This window comes from Lates calcarifer, unplaced genomic scaffold, assembly GCF_001640805.2.
Source record: "Lates calcarifer isolate ASB-BC8 unplaced genomic scaffold, TLL_Latcal_v3 _unitig_1988_quiver_606, whole genome shotgun sequence".
Classification (NCBI taxonomy): Eukaryota; Metazoa; Chordata; class Actinopteri; family Centropomidae; genus Lates; species Lates calcarifer.
In genome coordinates this window covers 90,060-113,142 of record NW_026115900.1, presented here as the reverse complement: position 1 = coordinate 113,142, position 23,083 = coordinate 90,060, and the positions used below count along the sequence as shown (strand labels likewise).

General features: G+C 44.5%; 2 protein-coding genes across 2 annotated transcripts; both read left to right on the top strand.

The window, feature by feature from the left end:
• Positions 1 to 3,972: 3,972 nt before the first annotated feature.
• Positions 3,973 to 15,903, top strand: LOC108891543 (rho GTPase-activating protein SYDE1). Its single transcript, XM_018688708.2, is given in 17 exon segments — positions 3,973 to 4,274; positions 8,785 to 9,068; positions 9,241 to 9,763; positions 9,840 to 10,181; positions 10,493 to 10,518; positions 10,520 to 10,689; positions 10,824 to 10,987; positions 11,112 to 11,231; positions 11,322 to 11,410; positions 11,647 to 11,784; positions 11,964 to 12,090; positions 12,744 to 12,856; positions 12,858 to 12,920; positions 13,380 to 13,641; positions 13,761 to 13,999; positions 14,001 to 14,061; positions 14,135 to 15,903. Coding segments are annotated over 17 exon segments (2,991 nt in total). The 5' UTR covers positions 3,973 to 4,189; the 3' UTR covers positions 14,320 to 15,903.
• Positions 15,904 to 16,677: 774 nt separating this feature from the next.
• On the top strand, positions 16,678 to 21,800 carry LOC108891546 (protein phosphatase 1 regulatory subunit 3C). Its single transcript, XM_018688712.2, has 3 exons — positions 16,678 to 16,887; positions 18,259 to 18,689; positions 18,940 to 21,800. The coding sequence occupies exons 2-3, from the start codon at positions 18,305 to 18,307 to the stop codon at positions 19,521 to 19,523; spliced, it is 969 nt and encodes a 322-aa protein (XP_018544228.1). The 5' UTR covers positions 16,678 to 16,887; positions 18,259 to 18,304; the 3' UTR covers positions 19,524 to 21,800.
• The last annotated feature ends 1,283 nt before the right edge of the window (positions 21,801 to 23,083 follow it).

Below are 23,083 nucleotides of genomic sequence, written 5' to 3'. Positions count from 1 at the left end.
CCTCATCAGGGACAAAGCACATGATCAGATTAATCACACCCGACTGATCACCTATACGTCCCTTAGGAGGGGTTTTCACACCTGATCTTAGAAAATAAAGCTGTGAGACAGATTTAACATCAGCATCTTATTTCCTGTTTTATTTTGAAATTCAGATATGATTTTACTTCTTGTACCAGTGTATTTCATCCTCTCACCTGTTCCCTCTCCCCTCAGCCCTGTACCTACCTGGTCCCCTTACCAGTGTTCCCTCTGTTCCCAGTTTTACCTCTGTTCTCTCTGTTCTCAGTGTTCCCTCAGTTCTCTCTGTTGCCAGTGTTCCCCCAGTTCCTTCTGTTCCCAGTGTTCCCTCTGTTTTCTGTCCCCAGTGCTCCTTCTGTTCTCTCTGTTCCCAGTGTTCCCTCTGTTCCCTTTGTTCCCAGTGTTCCCTCTGTTTTCTCTTTTCCCAGTGTTCCCCCAGTTCCTTCGGCTCCCAGTGTTCCCTCTGTTTTCTGTCCCCAGTATTCCTTCCATTCTCTCTGTTCCCAGTGTTCCTTCAGTCTGGTCTGGTCTGTCAGGCTGGTGATGCCCTCAGTCTGGTCTACTAGGCCGCAGACAGAGGGACTGTCCTCCCCTGTTTGTTCCCTGTGATGGTTCAGACTCCAGCCTAGCAGCCAATCAGGCTCGATTGAAATGATTCTGGCTCTTTAATTGCTGCTAATTGAACCTGACACATCTTTAATTAATTAACAGAGGAGGTTAATGAATTCAGGTTTGACTGGCGGCTCCAGATGTCCAAACCTGGTGCGTTCTCTGTTTTTAATCTGCTGACTCGTCCTCCGATCGTCTGGAATGTCTCCTTTGTCCTCTTCATCAGGACAAAGTCAACTCATGGACTTTTATTGTAAAAGTGAAGAAGAGTTATAAAAACTGAGTAAAATCACAGCCACATGAGAAAAAAGCACAAACATTAAAGATGAAAACACGAAGAGCAGCTCAGACACCAAGAACAAACAACATGGAGTAATATTTATAAAGATGAAACAAAATAATTTTATTTTTGAATTTCATTCGCTGACAATAATAGAAATAATTCTATCATCTGTCTGACCTGGTTTAATATTTATGATTTATAATCAATCATTTTACCTTTTTCTTCTTTTACTTCTTCATCAAAGTTTGGTTTTATTGATCATTCTTTGATCAGTTGTTTATTATTATTACATGTTTGTTTGTATACAACATGTTTGTGATTTGTAAATTTTCCAAACATAAAAATACAAATGTTTTAAAATGGGGCTGTGGCGATGAATGAATGAATGAATGAATGAATGAATTTAAGCTGAAATCAGTAGAAAACAATAAACAACAATAGAGTACAATAGAAAACATTTATTGAGTCTGAGCTGCAGCTTCAGTCCTGAACTCAGCTGATCAGTTGATTCATACAAACATTTTAAAACATGAATCTGATCAAATAATAAAATAATAAATAAATAAACAGAAACAATTAATAAAATAAATATTTGAATCAAAATGTTTAATTAACGTCATCATGTTCAATAAAGTTAAAATATTAAATATACAGTGTAATAAACAGCAAAATCAGCAGGCCTCACTGTTTTATATGAAAAATAAATAACCGATTCAAACTATAACATTATTGTTTCAGCTGATAAAACTCTACAGGTTTTATTTTGTTGTTTTGTTGCTGCTGTAAATTTGTGTGTTTGAGTGTTTCTCAGTAGGTGAATGTGTCTGTTTTATTCTAATGTCCGTTAACAGTAAACCTTCAGATGATGTTGGTTCAGACTGAGTCAAACTGTTTCCTGGAGTTTGTCTCCATCTGGTGGACAAACTGTAGATGACACCTGCAAACACCTGAGGTCATGTGACACAAAGAGGACCACACGATGAACCTGGGTCAGACGTCCTCTGCTGCAGCCTCTCACCTGAACCTGAACCCAAGAACCTGAGACAGAGTCCACCTGCTGCAGGTGATTACTTTCTTTAGTAGTTTCTTATCTCAAGAGAAGTTTCTTACAGAATCTGAACCAACAACCTGACGCTGAACCAGCTGAGCTACAAGGAGCTGCTGGTCTCCTCAGTCCTCCTCAGTCCTCAGTCTTTAGTCCTTAGTCCTCCTCAGTCTGTAGTTCTTAGTCCTCCTCCGTCCTCAGTCCTCCTCAGTCCTCCTCACTCCTCAGTCCTCCTAATCAATAAAGACCCAATAAAACACCTAAAACAGGAAGTTAGCACGAGGCTAACTGTAGCTTTTTAAACCTGTTCAACAACAACGAGGCTCACACTTTAAACTGAACCATCGGCTTCTCAGTTAATCAATCAATCACTGATCAATAAAACATTGAAAACAAAGAAAGGTTATTGGTTTCTGAGATGTGACGTCTGGTCTGTGCAGTGATCAATAATCGTCAGTGGTTCAGTTTACTGTCAGCGCCCTCTGGTGGGCAGAGTGAAGGAGGTCAGGTGATGGAACATGGAGACTCTCACTGCTCAGTGGCTGAGGTTGAATACTCAAACAAATCTCCTTCCAACCTTTCCTTGACCTGGATGGAAAACGTCCTGAGGTCAAAGATGTGAAGGAGAAGTGATGAGGATTCAGGAGAACAGAGAATCTGACACTGATACTTCAGTTGTTACCAGATGAAGACCTGTACAGAGACAAACTGCTGTAGACTCCAGGTCAATCAGGTTTCCTGTCCAACACTGAATCACAGGAAACAACAATAACACCAACACTGACAAACAGGACTGACATATTGTTAATAACATGAAGGAAAATACAAGTGGCTTTCATGATGACTCCTGACTGGATCTGAAAGAAGAAATCTGAACGTAACTCTCTGGATTCAGTGCTCTGGTTTTCTGCTCAACACTATCTCCAAAATTTGTACGTCCAAAATCTCCACAAACTCCTGACACATGATTTGACCTGTGAACAGGGAGTTCAAGTTACAGTAGGTTTCCAAGGGCTGAGGTCACAGCACTGGCACAGGCCTATAAATCACTGAGCCACCATTTTATCACTCTGATTGGGTCAGCTGTTTGAGTTCAACAACACAGCTTCTGATTGGTTTGTACAGTCAGTGGCAAAGCTCAAGATCCGACTCAAGGTGCGGCTCCACGTCTCTGTATTTGCTGAATTTGTACACCTCTCTCTCTCTCTCTGTGAAATAACACCAGTTTCCATGATTGATTACAAACTCACTGGAAGGGTTATAATCACAAACAGCAGCTTGATCACGGCAGGACTGTTTTTAAAGTGAGTCCCTGCACAGATCTGTTACAGAAAGACTGATCAAAGTATCAGACAAGTGCTTGTCCAGTCGTCCACCACTGGAAGGATAAAACAGGAGCTCTGTTGTTTCTACATGTACGTGGATCTGCTGCTGCTGCAAGGAATCATGGGACGTCATTCTCTCCTGTCCTTCGGTAAAGAAAACTCCAGTGTCTCCTCTGCTAAAGGAGATAAGATAGGAAGCACTGAAGGAGACCTGGACCTGATCATGGCTGAGACAGACCTGCAGGAGTCAGTGCAGTCCAGCAGAGGGCAGCAACGAGACACTGAAAGAAGAAGAATCTGTCGTCTGTTTGTTCAGGTTGTTAAATGTCTCAAAATCCTGTGGGAGAGAGACATTCATGTGGTCATCTTTACAGGAAAACTGATGGATTCATTATTATAAATATCAGTTATACATAAATCTGTAGATGAGTATTTTCATCCAGTTAGTTGGAGTTAAAGTTTAAACTGGTGATAAAAACAACAGATCAGAGAGAAAACATGAGGTCAAATAAAACTTTAATGAATAATCAGAGTCTGAGGTGAAAAAAAAGTTTCCCTGTTTTTACAACTTTATGTTTTTGGAGCCTGAAGAACAAACTACATTTCCCAGGAGTCCTCTGTGTCTCCCTCTCTTTCTCTGTGGAGGGAGGAGAGTGGGTGGAGGGACAGGGGGAGGAGGAGGAGGAGGAGGGGGGAGGAGGAGGGGGAGTTTGGGAAAGAATGTGTGGAATTCATTTCCTGTTCTGCAGCTCTGAGAGTCAGAGCGACGGAGGAGACAGACGAGTCATGGCCGAGTCTGAACTCACTCTGATCTGAGACATGAAGGAGAAGGAGCTCTGACTCCTCTCGGCTCCTGCTGGATTACTCTGTCTGTGGAGGAGGAGGAGGAGGAGGAGGGGGTCCACCATGGCCGAGCCCCTGCTGAAGAGGACCTTCTCTAGGCTCAGGGGCAAAGACAGATCTCGGAGGAAGACCGATCCCAAACTGAGCGGTGAGGACTCGTCACAGTTTTCAGTCTCTAACGACCTGAACATCCACATCCTGTTTGTCAGTTTCTCCTCATGACTTCTCATGAGGAGCTGAGATCTGCTGCTCGCTCTGTTTCCTCCTGCTCAAAACTAAACTCATCAGATCTCACTGCAGCTGCCTCTAAACTAAAACTAAAACCTGTTGTCAGACAGAATCAGCTTTTATATTTTTAAGTTTATTAGGAAAAGTCGAGCTGCATGAATCATGTTTTTATTCAGGATGGTTTCTGTTCCAGCTCTGAATCTGAATCTGAACAATTCAACACAACTTTATTCATGCCTGTGAAGACAAACATGAACAGCAGCTCAGACAGAGTTAACCTCAGTCAGAGAGAAATGACTGTAGATATCTACACAACAGTCTGAGGGAACTCAAAGATCAGAGTGTCAGGTTCAGGTTTACAGGCGGAGCACAACAGAGTCTGTTCACCTGTTCAGGTGAGTTCAACAAACTGCAGCAGGAAACACGTCCTGAAGGAAACAACATGTTTTCCAACAAAATGTCTGATCTAATGATCAAATATCCAGACTGTCAAACAAGGTCAGACCTGAATCCGCCATCTTTGTTGTCTCTAAACCTGATCCAGAGATTACATCTGTCACCACAACACGACTCAGACTAAACATAAAGCACAGAAACATTACTGGTGCCACCGTCTGATGGTCTGAGGATCAGGGTCAGGGTCTGAGGGTCTGATGGTCTGAGGGTCTCAGTATCTGAGGGTCTCAGGATCAGGATCAGGATCAGGATCAGAATTGGGGTCAGGGGCTGAGGGTCTGAAGGTCTGAGGGTCTGAGTATCTGCAGGGCTAAGTATATGAGGGTCTGAGGATCAGGGTCAGGGTCTGAGTATCTAAAGGTCTGAGGGTCTGATGGTCTGAGGATCAGGGCCAGGGTCTGAGGGTCTGAGTATCTGAGGGTCTGAAGATCAGGATCAGGGTCAGGATCAGGATCAGGATCAGGGTCTGAATGTCTGAGGGTCTGAGGGTCTGAGGATCTGAGGATCTGAGGATCTGAGGGTCTGAGGATCAGGGTCTGAATGTCTCAGGGTCTGAGGATCAGGGTCTGAATGTCTGAAGGTCTGAGGGCCTGAAGGTCAGGGTCTGAAGGTCTGAGGATCAGGGTCAGGGTCTGAAGTTCTTAAGGTCTGAGAGTCTGAGGGACTGAGGGACTGAGGGACTGAGGATCAGGGTCAGGGTCTGAAGGTCTGAGGATCTGAGGATCAGAGGTCAGAGGCATGGCTAAAGTCAGCCGAGGAAGACAGACACGTTGACAGGTAAACACCTCAGACTCTGGGCAGAACGAACAGTACTCTGCTGTACTGCAGTAAACTGTACTAGTACACAGTTTGTTGTATGAGTACCACTGAGTACTGTGAAGTTTACTATGCTTCACACAAACTTCTCCCAGTTACCTGAGAGTTACCTGGATGACATCATGTGGAGTAGATCTGGATCCAGGCTGAGGCTGGTTCAGGTCTGTCAGGGTCCTGGTCTGCAGAAGAAACAGGTTTTAGTTTGAACCTGAAACTGCAGCTGAACGTCATCACACTTTTCCATGAGTGTGTTTATTTTTAGACCTGATCTGTTCTGGATCAGGACTTAAGGGTCAGACTCACAGGGTTTCTGTTGGTGAAACACAGACACTGAAGTAAAGAGCAGCCAATAAACAGGCTGCAGAGTCGTGATGTCACCTCACAGGATTCACCTGATCTGAAGAGTCTCCGCAGGTACAGCTCTGACATCAGTCTGTTTCTGAGACACATTCAGAAACCAGGCTAGGCTAATAGTTTCCCTCTGCTTCCAGTCTTTGTGCTAAGGTAGGCTAAGCCTGTTAGTTTATTGTTGATCACTGATGATAAACATTGTGTCGTGTCGTCTTGTGTTGTCTTGTCAGTAGTATCCTGTGTAACCTCTGTCTCTCTGATTGTCATGTTGTGTTGTGTGTAACCTGTGTCTTTGTCACAGAGTAAAACCAGTGAAGCTGTGATCAGCTCATCTACACACATTTAATTTTAATGTTCAGCTTCCTGCAGACAAACTGGGTCAGCTGACCACTTCCTGTCATTAGAGTGTGTATTACTGTGTGGGTGTGTGTGTGGTAACTTCCTGTTTATCTCTCTCTGATGTTGAAGATTTTAGATATAAAACTGTGAACACACTTGACTTCAGAGGACATTAGTTTGACTGGAGACTGACCCACAACCAGGCTTCACCAGTCTGCTGTTGTCTATTGTGTTGTTGTTCTTGTTCTTGTTGTTGTCGTCCTCTGAAGTTTCTTTTAAAATAAAGTTTTAGTTTCATCGTGTGACTTCACAGTTAAACTGTTAGAAACACTGAATCAGCTCTCACAGCTCGCTCTGTGTGTGTGTGTCTGTGTGACTGTGTGTGTGTGACTGCAGTCTTTGTGTGTCTGTGTATTTTCAGACTCTAATGAATAGTGAATAGACAGCAGTGTGTTTAGTCTTAAACACAGAGACGTCATTGACATCTGCACTCACAGCTGTTTATTCACCCCCCACTCCCACCCCCCGACTTCCATTACCCCCCACCCACCCAGTGACTCCTCAGCAGCCTCACATTAAAAACAGATGGGTTATTTTAGCTCAGTCTGATGACAGGAAGTGGAGGTCGACCTCCACAGTCACTTCCTGTCTGCTGCTGCTTTAGTTTCACAGCTGGAGATAATCAATCAGTCTGATCAGTTCTACTTCATAAATTGATCATCTCTCTGATTGATACAGGGTTTCCCTGACTAGGAGTTTCCAGGGGTCCTTGAATAGCACCTTGAACACCTTCTGTTTGTCCTTGAGAATATTCTTTCCAGGGTCTTGGAAGAGGTTACAGTTTTACTAAATAATCCTGTAGAAGGCCTTGAGAAGGATCCAGGTCTGGTTCAGAAGGTTAAAATGTTCCTTGAGAAGGTTTCTGGGGTCCTTGAATGGGTTCAAGGGGCCTTTGAGAGGGTTACATAGGGCCTTGAAGAGCATCTACTTGTTTTTCATTGGCCTGTTATGAGGTCCTGATAAAAGTTTAATGGGTCCTGGAAGAAGTTCCAGTCTTCCTTGAGGAGGTTAAAAAGATCTTGAAGAGTTTCCAGTTGTTTTCCAGGAGTCCTTCAGGAGGCTTCAGGGGTCATTGAAGATGCAGAGGTCTTTGAGAGGTTTCCAGGAGGCTTTCAGGGGTTTTTTTGCCTTGGATTCCAGGGTGCTTGAAGACCTGTGAAACTGGTCTTTTTGAGTGGTTTTTAAATGATGCCTGAGTTCCTTGAGGAGACATAATGGGTGCCAAGGATGTTCACTGAAAGGTTTCCAAGGGTCCTTGAGGGGGTTGAAATGGTCCTTGAAGATTTTCAAGGGTCCTTAAGTCAGTGAAGTGCTAACAGAGCAGTTGCTATGGTTACCTGAACTAACAGATGCCTGACAGCCAGTCAGAGAGCAGGAGGGTTTAACACACCACAGCGCACACACACACACACACACACACACACACACACACAGAGGGTTCATTCATGCAGCTCAGTCAGATACTCTGTGTACTGTCTGTCACGAGGATCTCACACAAACACACACACACAGACACACACACACAGCTGAAGGACAAATCCAGATGTTCAGGATGTGGTTGTAGCTGATGAATTTGCCTTGAATTTTACGTTTGTTTCGACAGTAAAACAGCTGACTGATCACAGATGATCAATACTGATCAATACTGAGCCTCAGGACGGACGTCCTCAGACCAGGACCCTGAGAGTCCAGATTCTGATCAGGACTCTGTTCAGCTGTTTTATTTTCCCTCCTCCTCTCAAACGAATCACAGAGCTCATAGAGGTCACATGACTGAAACAGGAAGTCACTTCACTTCACACACATCCGTTTCTTTAGGTATGACGGAGGAAACCAGTCAGAGATCCGAAGGTCCCAGATTTCAACTGACCTTGACACAGTTTCATGTCTCATCATGCTTCAGTGTTTTTTTTTGTTTTTGTTTTTTTTTTTGGGGGGGGGGGGGGGGGGGGGAGTTACCCACAGAGGATAAACATAAAGGATGGGTGGGTTATCTTGATCTGACCAGGCAACACAGACTCTTCAGATTCTCTGAGAAATAAACAGTTTACAGTTTCAGTTTCAGTAGAGTCCTGCTGATGGAAACTACTGGAACCAGCTGTTCACTGCACCTTTTTAAATTAAACTATGTTTTTTTTAAGATGTATATCCTCAGTATGAGCCGGCGGTCACAGATTATTCTCGATTAAATTGTTTTTAGAGGGCAGGAACTTGATTGATTTCCACTTGTTCTTGTTTTGTTCAGTCTGTTTCTGTCTTTAATAAATCTCCACAATGATCCAACAGAGAAAACCACAGAATAACTCTCCACTGAATTCCTTCCATCTCCTCAAATATCTTGACACCAAATCCAGGATTTAATCCAACACTGAGACTGGATGCTAATAACAGCTGTGTGTTTCCACCAGATGTTCCAGTCAAGTCTGACTCTGTCCAGATGTCTCCATCGCCATTGTCGCCATTGACGACAACAACCAGAACTGTGACACCGGCGGACCCTGACCCCCCCTCACCCCCACGCAACCACATCACAGTCGCTAAGAAACAGCAGTGGGCTCTGCAGGGCTCTGCAGCTCCACTCACATTTCTGTCCTCAAGCTCCGCCCACAGGCCCTCCACCCGGGACCGCCCGTCAGGGATATCCCAAGATGCACCTGGCCAGGCCTGGAGCCAGAAGCTTGCACAGGACAAGGTACAAGATGTTGCTCCTGCTTGAGTAGAAGAAACTTCTGCTGGTCGTTTGATAGATGCTCGTTTACTCCTGATAGATATTTGTTTACTCCTCTTGATTACTCGTTTACTCCTGATAGATGGACTCCCTCTAGTTGCTCCTAATGTTTTGAAGCCTCCTTTTTTACTTCCAGACGGAGCAGTGCAGCGACAGGATATGCGTCAGTCTGGCCTTGGATATAACCAGCACCCCCTGTCTTCCTGTCAGTTCCTCATCAGTACAGCAGGAAGCCTCCCCGCCAGCAGGGGGCTCCTCTGACATTCCCACCACCTCTGTCAGCACCAAACTGTCTGGCCAGCGTGCCTACCTGCAGAGCCTGGATCGCAGCAGCCGAGCCTGGGTGCTGTCGTCAGGAAAGTCCCAGGCCTTGGATGAGGTCTGCAGGCTGCAGGAACAGAACGGCAGTAACATCTGGTACAACCCAATCCCTGAGGAGGAGGACACCGGGGGTCCACGCCGGGAGGAGGAGATATGGAGGAGAAAGGACGAGAGGGAGGAAGGAGGAGCAGTGAGGAGGGTGGGGCCAGGCGATACCAGAGGAGAGCTTGGAGGAGTGTGGGTGGGGTCAGCAGAGGTTTGTAGCAGCAACTGTGCATTGGAGGGCGCCAATCCAAGTGTCAGCCACCATATTGACAACATCACAGCAGACAACACAGGTAAGGAGTTCTGTTCCCACCTGCCTCCTTCTATTTATCATGTTTATCTCAATCTCTCCACCCCCCACCCCCCCAGATTCCCCTGCCACAGACTCTAGCCCCGCCTCCCAAAAGAAAGGGGGCGTGTCTGGCAGCATGATTGACAGGCTGCGGTCTCCTGGTACGGTGAGGAAACTCTCCCTAAAAATGAAGAAACTCCCTGAGCTACGACGCAAACTCAGCCTTCGCTCGTCCTCCCGCGCTCATCGCCAGGGAAATGACAGCAGAGGGGGCGGTGATGAGTCGGCTGGAAAGACAATGACATCATCATCAGTGATGTCCAACCAGAATGTGATCAGCAGATATCACCTGGATAGTTCTGCCCCTCCTGCCCGACCCCTGCGACGATCGTCCAGAGGTCGTTCTGCCAGTAAAGGAGGTAAATCGTTTATTATGTTGTCTGAGAACAACATCTCTGCACTGTTAAACTTTTATTTCCATCTGTAAGTTCAGGTGTATCCACATCAAATATAAATGAGATTCTGTTAAACCTCTGGTTGTATGAAAGGAACTTCTTAACCTGTTATAAGAAGTTTTCTGGATCCTGGACTTCCAAATAAATCAAGATTTTAGGATTAGCTCCCAGTTCCATCTGGTCTCAGGGTGGTGGTTTGAGTCTTTCTGTCCATTTAAAGCTACAAATTCTTGAGTGAAGCTCTTAAACCTGCTCAGCATCTGTTTTTCTCTCAGGTTATCTCAGTGATGGGGACTCCCCAGGAACTGTTGCCACGGCAACAAGGCTCTCAACCAACAACTTCCCAGGAAACAGCATGCGATGTCAGTTCATTCCAGTTGTATGTGGGTTCTGATCCACCACGATGCAGTCAACGGGTGACGGGGTTACTGACCATCCACCTGCTGGGCCTGGAAGAGATGAAGACCGGCAGGTACGAACACATTACCTGAACGCCTGGAGCTGGGTAACAGGTGGTTAAAGGTGATGGACACAAATGATCAGAGAGATGAACCTCTAGTGGATGTTAGAGGAACTGCAGCTCATCCTGGATGTGTTTCCTCTCAGGTCAGAGGGCAGTAAAGACATCTTCCTGGCCATCCAGATTGACGGGGTGACCAGAGCCAGGACCGCCCTCCTGAACCTGCGAGGCCCCGCCCTCTCATTGAACCACACCTTCCACCTGGAGCTGGAGAGGGCCCGGCAGCTCCGCATCGTGGTCCTGACACCAGGTACTAGTTCATATAGTTTATAATACACAGTAAAACTTTTTGAACTTCTGAACATCTGCAGAGATTCAAAGGATTCAGATCCAGAATCCAGTGTTTTTATTTTTCTGTATTTGCGTGTTTGCAGCCAGTCCTCAGGCAGTGGGGGGTACTAAACCAGGGACGGATCAGAGCCAGACTTCAGGTGGTCCAACCAGGAACAGAGTCTGCTGCCTGGGTGGAGTCTCCATCCCTCCACTCTTTAAAGGTTCACTACACTGAAATACTGTGATGTTCATAAAAATATAAATAATGAAACTGGACTCTGCTGACATGTTAAAATCTGTGTTTCTGTCAGGGAGTCGTAGTCAGCAGCTCTGTGTGAAGCTGGAGCCCCGAGGACTTCTGTACATCAAACTGTCTCTGCAAGAAAAGTGGGTCACACAGGTACACAGTAATACTAGAAATACTATTACTGATAAAAGTGGTTAAACAGATCCACCAGAAACCTGGAAACAAGGATCCACAACCTGAAACAATGGTTCAAAAACAGAATCAGAATTAGTCAGAGTTTGATTTCAGGCCATCATCAATAAAATTAGACTTCTCTATCTGTTAACTATACAAATACATACACTATTGCTAACATTAACACCAAAGATGACTGAACTGATCCTCTCCAGCCCAGCAGGGACACATCAGCACCTGCTAATGTGTTTGGGGTTGAACTGCACCACCTGGTGGAGAAAGAAGGTTCTGCAGCTCCAGTCCCTCTGCTGATCCAGAAAACTGTGGCAGAGATAGAACAACGAGGGCTGAAGGTATCTGTCTATTTTTAGCTCTGTTTCTGTCTTTTCTGGCTCCACTACTGTCGAGACTCAGGATAAGGATAACAGGATAAATCATCAGGATGTTGTTGGTTTATTTTGTCTAGAATCGAGATCTGATAGTAGCTTCTTAGTGAATTCATTTAAGACCAGTCAGGACCTCTGTTCATCAGGTGGTGGGTCTGTACAGACTGTGTGGTTCTGCAGCGGTGAAGAAGGAGCTCAGGGATTGGTTCGAGAGGAACAGTTCAGCAGTCTGTCTCAGCGAGGACCTCTACCCTGACATCAATGTCATTACAGGTCAGTAACTCACACACACAGCTGCACGACTCAGACCTGAAGACTTGCACTTCACTCAAACTCATTGTCTGAGTCTGTGTTTTTGAGTCATATCTGAATCAGCGACGTGGATATGATTTACTGATTAATCAAATAATATTAATTATTTGTAAACCAACCCATAACCAAACTTTTAATGATTCAGCCTCAGAGTTAAAATGAACCTAATTTACCTGGACTTGACCTTAAAGCTCGTAGTAGTGCATCCTCCACTTTAAGATGCTAGGCATTTGAAAACACACTTCGTGATAGGACATAAATCAAACGTTAAAAGCAATTTTAAAAAGGACACAGTATCGACATAGTCACTGATGTTCGGTTCTGGATGATGGGAGCTGGAGTAAGAAGGATGGTGGTTCTGGTGGAGAAGGTGGAGGTCTGGTTCTGCAGGACATGGTGGACACAGCAGATGGTGGTTCTGTAAGACAGGACTAATGATATCTGACAAACAAAATCAGATTTTTATTTATAAACCTTGAAACCTGCTGTGGTTACATCCATGTTTACTAGCCCGCCGTCTTCTTCACAAGTGACCTTCATGAGTTGGACTACAGTGATGTCTCAGAGCTGTTTATAAATTACCTTGTGGACTCTTCCTGACTGTGTTTTCTCAGGTATTCTGAAGGACTACCTGCGGGAGCTGCCGTCTCCACTCATCACCAGGACTCTGTACCAGGTGGTCAGGGAGGCGATGATTCCTACGACCTCCACCTGCCCCGCCTGCAACCCCTGACCCTCTGCTCGCCCAGAGTACCGTGGAACTGCTGTTCTGTCTACCGCCTCCAGAGAGGGTAACACAGAGTGCAGTACTACAGCAATCCTGCTGAAGTACTACAGTTTTTTAGTGTGAAATGTTTTTTTTTGCCACATTTCTACCATTGAAGGCTTATGAACATTTTCAAGATGTTGGTGATTTTATATTATATGGATAATTATTTGATCAATCTTGAGTCTGGAACATGGATGTGTTTGTAAACTGGTTCCATCTTAAGTGTTAGAGTTGAATGGTATCTGTATTTCTTTTACTTCCTTGAAGATGTTTCTCATCTGAAAGGCTTCATCAGTTTCAGAGGCTGGTTGGGGAGTCTGACTTAGCTGCCAAATGTGATTTCACATACAGTGTGATGTGAATATAGAATGTGAAAGCGTTTGCAGTCTTTCCGGGTGTTTCAAAGTGTCTCCAGGTGTCTCCAGGTGATAGATCCCTGGTGGATCAGCTCGGTCTCTTACCGTCTCCCGTCTTTCTCCAGGCCACTCTGTCTCTGCTGCTGGACCACCTCAGCCTGGTGGCATCCTTCAACTCGTTCAACAGGATGACCCACCAGAACCTCGCCGTCTGCTTTGGCCCGGTGCTCCTCACCCCGACTCAGGAGGCCTGGAGGGGAGGAGTAGGAGGAGGGAGGGGAGGAAGGGGGGGAGGGAAAGGGTTGGGTCACAGTGAGGAGATAGCGAGTGCAGTGGATTTTAAACGACACATCGAAGCGTTGCACTACCTACTGCAGCAGTGGCCAGGTAAGATAGGGGACATCAAGAGCTCTGCCCACTTTGAACCTCTGTTGTTGCCAACTACAAACTACATTTCCTTTCACAGGTGTACCTCTGCTCATTTTGCTTCATATCCTCTTCTTCAGTGCCGACACATCGAGTCCCGGCAGACGATCACGTCTGCTCCTCCCCTCCTCCCTCCCCTGTTCTTACCCATAATCCCCTGGGCTCTCAGCAGCAGTGGCATCCCACTCTTCGATTGGCTCTGCCTCCAAGCTCTGAGGAGGCGGTGGTGGTGTCACGTCGAGATCGAGGTGGTCTGGCCCGGCTGGAGAGTCCACCGCCAATCAACCGGTACGCCGGAGACTGGAGCATCTGTGGTCGAAGACCTCCTGTCCGGACAGGAGGCGGACTATGACGAGGTGGCAGGAAGTGAGAGCGATGGAGGTAAACAGAGGAGCGGCCATTTTAATGTTTATTCTAACTTCTCCACTCTGACGCCTCTTTGTTGGTGTTTCAGGTAGCGGGGATGAAGAGGAGGAGGAGAAGAAGGAGGTGTGGTCATCAGGAGGAGGAGGTCTGTACGTGGACGACTTCTTGGATTTTGACGCTCCGTTTAACTGTCGACTTAGCCTGAAGGATTTCGATACCTTGATCCACGACCTGGACCGAGAGCTGGCCAAACAGATCAACATCTGCCTGTAGAAGAGGAGGAGGAGGAGGAGGAGGAGGATAAATTGGTTCTCACTAAAATGGTCTGAATTTGTTCATGACTTGAATTTTGAAAATCTGAATTCTCTGAGTTTTAAATTTATCTTGAAACAGATTTTTGACGTTCCAGAGGATCAAACAGCCGACCTCAGATCAGCTGTTACTTCTGACCTCTGACCTCCTCACAGCTTCCTCTGATCTCTCTGCAGCGACAGTTGAATGTTGGGCTGATACAATTTCTGTTGCAGAAGCTCCGGATTCATAGAAGAAAAATAATCTGCATGTTTGATGTGAAGGAGATTTATTTCTATTTTTATAATCAGAGTTTTTACTGATTATAAAGTTTTCTCTTTATAACAAATTAAGAAAAGTCTGCGGATGTTTCCTGAGGAAGAGTCGCCAGTCTGCGCCAAAACACATTAATCAAAGCAGATTAATTTATTTCTCTAATCCAAAGGTCATTGTGTTGTTGTTGTTGTTCTGGGGACTAGGGTCGGATCATGTTGGGGCTGTTTGCACTGTTGAAGCCATAAATTCATTTGTTGAACAAACTGCAGAACTCGTCACTCTGCTGCTTCGACCAATCAGAGTCCTTCTCACTCTGCTCCAGCTCTGCTGATTGGCTACAGACTGATGGATGTGGAGCCTTTGAAAATATTTCTGGACTACAACCAGAGCTTCCTGCAGAGCTATGGATCTGAGACAGAGGAAGAAGTATCTCCAGAACTTATCAAGATGTAATGAAAAAGTAGTTCAGAGAAAAAACCTTGAAGAACTTGAGAAAAACCAAATAGATGCATACGTGGTTATCAGGGTTCACTCACGGCTTCACAGGAGGATTCTGGGTGTGAAGGAGCTTCATGTTTCTCAGAGGCTTAATCTTTAAAACTATGATCCCATAAAAACCTGACGATGACTTTGTGTAGTGTGTTCGATACCTCGACTGTTTCCCCGCCTCTGCCTTCTCCCGATTGGACAATTGACTCTCTACAGTGACGAGAACCAAACCTGAACCCTTGAGTTGTTATCACGTACATGAAGCTCAACAAGGTGGACTAACTGAGTCCATTCCAGTCAATCCATAAAGCCATAATTCTCCAGGGGGCGCCGTGACGTCACTCACACACACACACACACACACACACACACCCCAACAGGATCCCTATAACATGTTTATTTAACACAGCTCCCCCTGCAGGTCTCTGCTGGTTCCAGCAGGTCTGTGGTGGTCTTGAAGGTTTCTGGTGGTCCAGCAGGTCTCTGTTGGTCCAGCAGGTCTGTGGTGGTACAGCAGCACCCCCTACAGGTGGAGCAGCAGAGCAGTGAGCAGCAGGTCTTCAGTATTCTCTCACGGTACAGAGTTTCTGACAGTATTTTAATTATGTTTTTATTAGTTTTTATTATTTTGTTTTGCACAAATTTCAATAAGCACTTATGTTTTTTATTGATGACAATGTTTCTATGACAACGATAATGTAACCAAAGCATTGAAGCACAGTTCCTGTTGGAACAGACACAGCAGTCTGTCTGTACGTTATTAACCTGAACAGCCATTAAACACAGCATTAGTATTATTAACTGGACGACTGGACTCTTATTATTATTATTATTATTATTATTAACACAGGACAAATTTAAGCAGGTGAAAGAACAAAGTCAAAACTTTCAAACATCCTCAGACACACTGCGGGGGTGGAGGGGGGAGGGGGGGTCATAGACAGGTCAGAGCTCAAGTATCAGACTTTGTTAGCCCTCAGAGTTGTCTGAAAGGACTTGTGCAGGTGCATTAACAAACAGGATGAATTATTATTATTAGACCACTGTTACGAGCAGAAGTAACAAAGAGAGAAGAGACAGAGACAAAGTAGAAACAAATCATTAAAAAACAGTAAATTTAAATGATGTGGTTAATGTTCTCAGAGAATTTGTTGGAGGTGTGTGAGAACTTATACTACATACATATTTTACATTTTTCTTTTATTTAAACATTGCAGCTCTAATGTACAACATTAACTGTGCAATTACACCTATAAACCTTAGCTTTACCTCCAGACACGCTAACTATGCAGGCAAAAGACATCTGTAATCAGACCTGACAGGTGATGGTTCAAATAACGTCCATGAAAACATAGAAAGAACCTTTAAAACCTTTTAATTGAACTCTTTTGTTCTTTTAACAGCTGTACGGACAAACATGTCCTCATTAAAATAAATAATTACTTTCTGCCTGTCAGTCTGAGCTCAGGGATAAAAAACCTATCTATCAGTCTCTTTGTTTTTTTTTTTGGCTTCTCGCTGATTGGCTGACAGTGAGAGGCTGACGGTGCTGAGCGCTGATTGGTTCCATCCTCTTCCCCTCCCCTCCTCCCTCTGTCTGTCTCGGGGGCGTGTCGGAGCGCGCGGCCAGGCAGCGGTTTTCCTTCGTAAAATGGCTGAAACAGAAAATAAAAGAATTTAAAATTAAAACAAACAGAAGGACTTTCCGCCGGGGGCCGCGGTTCGTGACGGGCTGAGGCGGATTCTACTGGATCCTACTGAGACAGAAACTTTTTAATGAACCAGGTAGGAGAGGACGGATATTAAACTGCGCCACAGCCACAGCTCCATGTCCGGAGCCACAGGCTGGAGTCTCTACTCTGTCTCTACTGAGTCTACTGTGTTTCTACTGGCTCTCTACTGTTTCCAGTGTTTGTAATGTTCTGTTTCTGCAGTTTCTACTCTTACATCACCTGTTTGACCACAGACCAGTTTCACATCATATCAGAGAGAATAAAATAACAGGAAATTAGTCTTTGTGTTGTTACTGTTGTTGTTGTTTTTGTCTGAGCAGGTGAAAACAGAGATTCCTTCATTTCAGCTTCATCTAAAACAGTAAAGGTTTAAATTAAAGTCTTTATTTAGTTATAACATGTTTTATTTGTGATTTAATTAGCACAGAAACAGAAACGTGTTTGGTCTCTTTGCTTTCAGTTAAATTAGTTGTTTTTAAATGATTTAATGAAAATTTAATGTCAGGGTTATCCTGGCCAAATAATTGTGATTATATACTATTATTGTGATAATCATGAAAATCTGCTTTAAACTCTCATAATGATTTGAGCTGTTCCTTATGGGGCTGTGGCCAAATTAAAGGACAACCTTTATTAAATTACAGTCAATTCTCTGGAGACCTGTGTAGCTACATTGCTAACGTTACCTAGCTAACGTTAGCTGAATTCACTGGTGACCAAAACAGCATTATAACATAATGAACATTTTGATAAATGTCTGCGTTAACTGAACCAACACTTGCTACGTTCAGTAACTGACAGTAACGTTAAGTTAATTTTACCCAGAGTTCCTGGAGACAGGAGCTCAGATGACGCAGGGCTCCCCCTCGTGGCGATTCAAAGTAAATAAATACAGGACTGTATGTTGTATGTTTTTAAGTCACTCATGAGAATATTTACAATTATCCTGATGATGGAATTTCAATATGATCAACTTATTGTGAGAGTTTCTTATCGTGATAAAATTGTATATTGTTCCATCACTAGTGATGAGTGAATCACGTTGTTTTAACCGGCTATACCTGAGGTAACGAGAGGCTGATAATTAATGTTCAGGCCTCCGAGCTCCACCTGAGCTGAACTAATGTGAATTCATTAACTGAATGACTGAGTGAGTCCTCTCATCTGATGGTGATTTGGTAGTTTGGTAGTCTAACTGTTTCCTCCTCAACTTTAATCTTTCAGATTTAATAATAATGATAATATCAATGGTCCAACATGATATGAAATTTTCTATTTTAATTTTAAAAATGTAAAATGTTCTCGGATACCATGGCAACCAGGTAAAGGAAACATGAGACTGACGGTCTCTCTGACTCAGGACCAGGTTTCAGACCAGTTCTTCTCCAGGTCTAATAAATAAACATCTGTCCCTCCTCCTCAGGGTCCTCCAAGTCCTGAACCCTCGGCTTGGGGGTCCATCTCCCATCATGCCCGTTGACATGGCCATGAGGATCTGCCTGGCCAACTCTCCCCCTCTGCGTTCCTTCCTCGGTAACTATGATGACCGCTGTTCAGCAGCGGCTGCTCTGCTGCAGCACTGCAAGCCGCTGCGACCGTGTCTGAGCAGCAATGTCACCATGGCCATGATGTCTCCATCATCATCATCGATGGTGGAAACTGCAGAGGTCGGTAGCGGCCCAGCAAGGCTGAGGAGGAAGAAGAAGAGCGTGGTGTTCGCTGACTCTCGGGGTTTGGCGCTCACCGCTGTCCACGTATTTGATGAGAGCGAGGACGACGCTCTGACTGAGCTGCAGTTCCACCTGACAGAGATAGAGGGTGCTACAGCCATGCTGCACCTGGGAGGAAACACAGGTGACAGCCGAAGAACAGACAATAGTTATAAAGTTTATTAACAGCAAGAAAACTTTATTAGACCTGAGATGAGTGGTTGATAATTAACTGATTGATTATTGGGGAAATTAACGATCAATTATTGATTCATTAGAAAATAGGCTGCTAAAGAAAGTGTGTTTTTCCTCAATGAAATCTTTATTCCAATAGGAAGTTATAGTAAACTGGTTTTAATCTTCACTCTGCCCTGTTCTTTCTGTTCCTGGTTCAGATCCTTCAGGTTGTTCAGGTCTGGTCCTGGACTTTACTCAGCCAGCTGCAGACTATCTGGACCTGAGGAACCGACTAAAAGCCCAGCAGGTTTGTCTGGAGACCTGTTCTGTCCAGGACCGGCTGCTCTCAGGTACTGTTCAGGTCCGAAACATCTGTTTCAAGAAGTCTGTCTCGCTTCGGATCACCTTTGACTCGTGGCGCTCCTTCCAGGATGTTCACTGTCGGTACCTGAACAATGTCTACGGTTGCCCTGACACCGACACCTTCTCCTTCTTGATCATGGTGCCAGAGCTCCTCAAGCCTTCCGACCGAGTGGAGTTCTGCATTCAGTACCAGACTGAGGACCAGACCTTCTGGGACAACAACCGCGGGAACAACTACCAGCTGGTGGCAGTGGGTCCAAACAGCAGCCCGATTCGGGGCCCTGAGAGTCCGGTGGGACCAGACATCCAAAGAGGCCATGTTAGAGAGAAGAGGGAGGAGATGGACTTTGATCCGTTTGGAAGTCCCAGGACGTCAGCAGGGATCTTCCCCGAGTGGCAGAGCTGGGGTCGAGTAGAAACCAGTGCCCCCTACTGGTGACACCAGCGCAGGACATGTTTTAATGTTGCACCTTCACATCAGCACTGAACAGCCGCATCTCATCCTCTGGATCCAGATATGGCTGTAGAACACACTATGGACTGCCTTCACTCGAGTCACTTTAGTTCCTGAGATGAATTATTTTCTTTATGAAAGATTATTAGTACATATACTTTATAAAAGTATTTTTCTCTGGATGGAGAGAGGAAGTTCACCATCAAGTAGTCTAACTGTTTGACTCGCCTGGGTTTCATCCTCTCTCCAGACCAGGATCAGCCCAAGTGGTTCCAGATGCAGACTGGACCAGATCCAGTCTGAGAACTGTAAACCAGAGCTGATCCTCAGCTCAGATCTTTTAAAATATCCACCTTAAAACCTGGTCCATGAGGGAAGCCCTGTAAACTCTGGTCCAGCATCAGACCCAGTTTACATCTGGTCCTCTGGTGCTGGAACACAGCCACAACTGGTCCCGGACCAGCTGTGTGTTGAAGTGTGTCACTTTTTAAGATATGCAAGTAAGACCTCCATCTCTTCTCTGTCAACCAGCAGCATGGCTTCAAGCCCTGAAACACCAGCCAGAAGCACTGTGCTCATCAAATCCAAGATGTCTGAAACCAGTTCAACAATCTCTGCTGACTCTGGGTTCTCTGGGAGTCTGGCTAACCCTAATTCTAAACTCCAATGCCTTCAGACTCAGTTCACCCTTCAAATCCAGACCCAAATCCAAAAACCCACCCTGGCCCAGTCTGGGTCTTTAGCATTGCTTTGGTCTGGTCAGTTTCACCTGAAGGAGAAACTGTTGTGAAATGTTTTGGATTCAGAGTGAACTGAGCCAGCTCCTGTCTCAGGATCTGTTCAGACAGAGATCAATGTGAATTTTCTGAAGTAGCTGCTGGATCTCATCATGATGATTCTAAAATTCACCTCGTCCTCTGTCTGAACTCATTTTTAAACCTTGTGTTAATTGTGGTGTTAAATATCACCGTCATGTTGGTGTGAGCGAGTCAGGTAAATTCAGAAGGTAAGATTTAGGTTTTAATCGTACTGCAACCAAACCACGACCGGTCGTTTCACCTCCTCCGACCTCCGTCTGGGTAACTATGCAGAAAATAATAACGGCTCACATCTGTTTAGATTATTTATCATCATGTTGTTGTTCAGGCTAAAACTTTCTCTGCAGGAAATCATGGCTGAAAACCTCTTGTCCAGTTTCTATTATCACAGAGTCATCTCTGTCTCTCTGACTCGGACTTGTCTTTCTGAGGGGTTTTGACTCTGACTTGTCTCTGTCCCTTAGAGGGTTTTGACTGTGACTTGTCTTAATTTTGTGGGTGCTCTGACTCTGTGCCGTGTCCTCCCAGCCTTAAGAGTTGAACTCGTCAGGTTTGAACTCAAAGTCCTGGACTCTGGACTCAGGGTCCTCAGGATCAGGACTGAGACTGTGGACAGATTTTATTTGTCATATTTTTAGCGTGTGGTTAACACCCTTAGATTCTTCTAAGAGATGCTAACAATGCTAACGATAAAGAGGGTAGTTATCCCTGAGTTCTTCAGGGTGTTGCTATGCAGTTTAGTCTCTGACTGTAGTCAAGTTGTCATGGTAACCTCTGATAGATTGAGACAGGGAAAGTTCAACCTGCACTTCCTGTTAGCTCCTGTAGCTGTACCAGTTTAAAGCCTTTACTGATCTAAAATCTACTTCCAGTGCTCTTACCCTGTTGTGTGTGTGTGTGTGTGTGTGTGTGTGTGTGTGTGTGTGTGTGTGTGTGTGTGTGTGTGTTGAAGGGAAGTGTAAAGTGTTAGTGTGTGTTTGTGTTGTCGACCTGCGGCTCCGACTTGTCTAAAAGTCTTGAGTTTTTTTTTTTCATGGATCGGTCAGAGATGTTTGGTGGACGGTGTCGTGCTGTGTTCATGTCCCGTCAGATTGTCCACTACCACCTTCAGGTAAGGGACAATCAGGGTCCCTGATCTGTCCTGTAAACTTTTATCACTTTAAGTACTTTAAACTTGGGTCTCGGCGCTAACCCTCTGATGGGCAGGGCCGATAAACTCTTTACTCTGATATGACCTGAACACAGCACAACTGGAAGCTAAATGGCATTTAACCTGGCTAGCTCACAAGCTAACCAGCTGTTAGCATTAGCGACTGTAACGTAAAGTGCAATGTAACGATGAGGTCATGATGTGCTGCTGAAGCAGGAAGTGATGTAAGTGAGTGACTGTTCCTTTTTATGTGTGTCCTTTCAGAATAAAAGTCTAATGTTTGTAGTGTTCAAAGCTTGTTTGTTTTCAACTGAAAAACTTTATTAGTTTAAATATTAAACGTGACCTAGTTTAATTTGATCAGCTGATCAGAATATTTCAGATAATTTAACATCAGTTTTAACAGTTTACATTTATATCCATGAATAGAAACACATTTATGGGTATACACATAAACAGATGTTGTAAACATGTCTTCCTCTTTCCTGTCTCAGATTATAGAGTTATATAACAGGAGTCAGTGAACTCTCCATACATGAGGATTAAACCTGTTCAGCAGATTTAAATTCACAAACTGACGCAGCACTAATCTCCCTGCTTCATTCTGACTCTGTTTTAGTGTCATCTCTATTTGAACATCATTCATTAGCATTAGCATTACCACAGGTATATCAGAAACATGAAACCTGGTTCAGACTGAAACTGCTCAGTCTCTGAGTTTAACCTCACATTTTTGTTTACTGAACATCTGGATTCAGAGGTCTGACTGAACCGACTGGCTCTTGAACTCATCATCAAACATTCGTATTCGAGGAAACGTTGACGTCAGCTCATTTTTTCAAAACGTTGACGTGGTTCAGTCCAGAAATGTTTGTCAGCAGAGACTGAGGATCAGTGTTACATAAACAGATACACAACTGTTACACAACTCTGAGCTACACACACTAACACACACAGTTGTCGTGTCCCAGTCTCTGTGTTCACAGTTTGTGTTTAAACAAAGTTTATTCAAAGCGCTCGGGTCAGAGTGAAGGAGACTGTTCTCCCACAGTGCACTGCAGGTGACAGGTGACAGGTGAACCTGACAGTGAGACAAACACAGGTGAGGTGAGAGGACAGGTGTGTCCAGGTATGTCCAGGTGTAAACATGAAGTTACACTGTAAAAAGTGAACACTAAGTATGATGAAGTAGATGAAGAAAATGTTTGTTTTTATCTGATCAGATGTTTTTATGTCCGAGCTTCTCACCTGGTTTTGTTCTTATTTCTCTTCATAAAATCTTCTAATTTGTCTCAGAGGTTTTTAGCACTGGTTCAGAGTAAATTAATGTTTTTAACTGGAGCTGCTGAAAAACCTCAAAATAAAACAGAAAATATCTGCTAAAATTATCCAAATGATCTGTTTTAAAATCGGGACAGTGAAATGTTCTTGTTCTGATTATTTTTAATTATTTTAATATTTCCTGTTTTATTTCTTTGTTGTTGTTTTTACAGTGTAGTTACTGTGGTTCACCACCAGGTGGAGCTGCAACAGAGACAGAGGAGCTGAAGGAGGACGGACATCTTCATCCTCCATCT

Coding starts and splice junctions, on each gene's coding strand:
- LOC108891546 (XM_018688712.2), top strand. CDS start 18,305: ATGCCCGTTGACATGGCCATGAGGATCTGCCTGGCCAACTCTCCCCCT. Junction 18,690..18,939: donor GCACCTGGGAGGAAACACAG/GTGACAGCCGAA, acceptor TTCCTGGTTCAG/ATCCTTCAGGTTGTTCAGGT.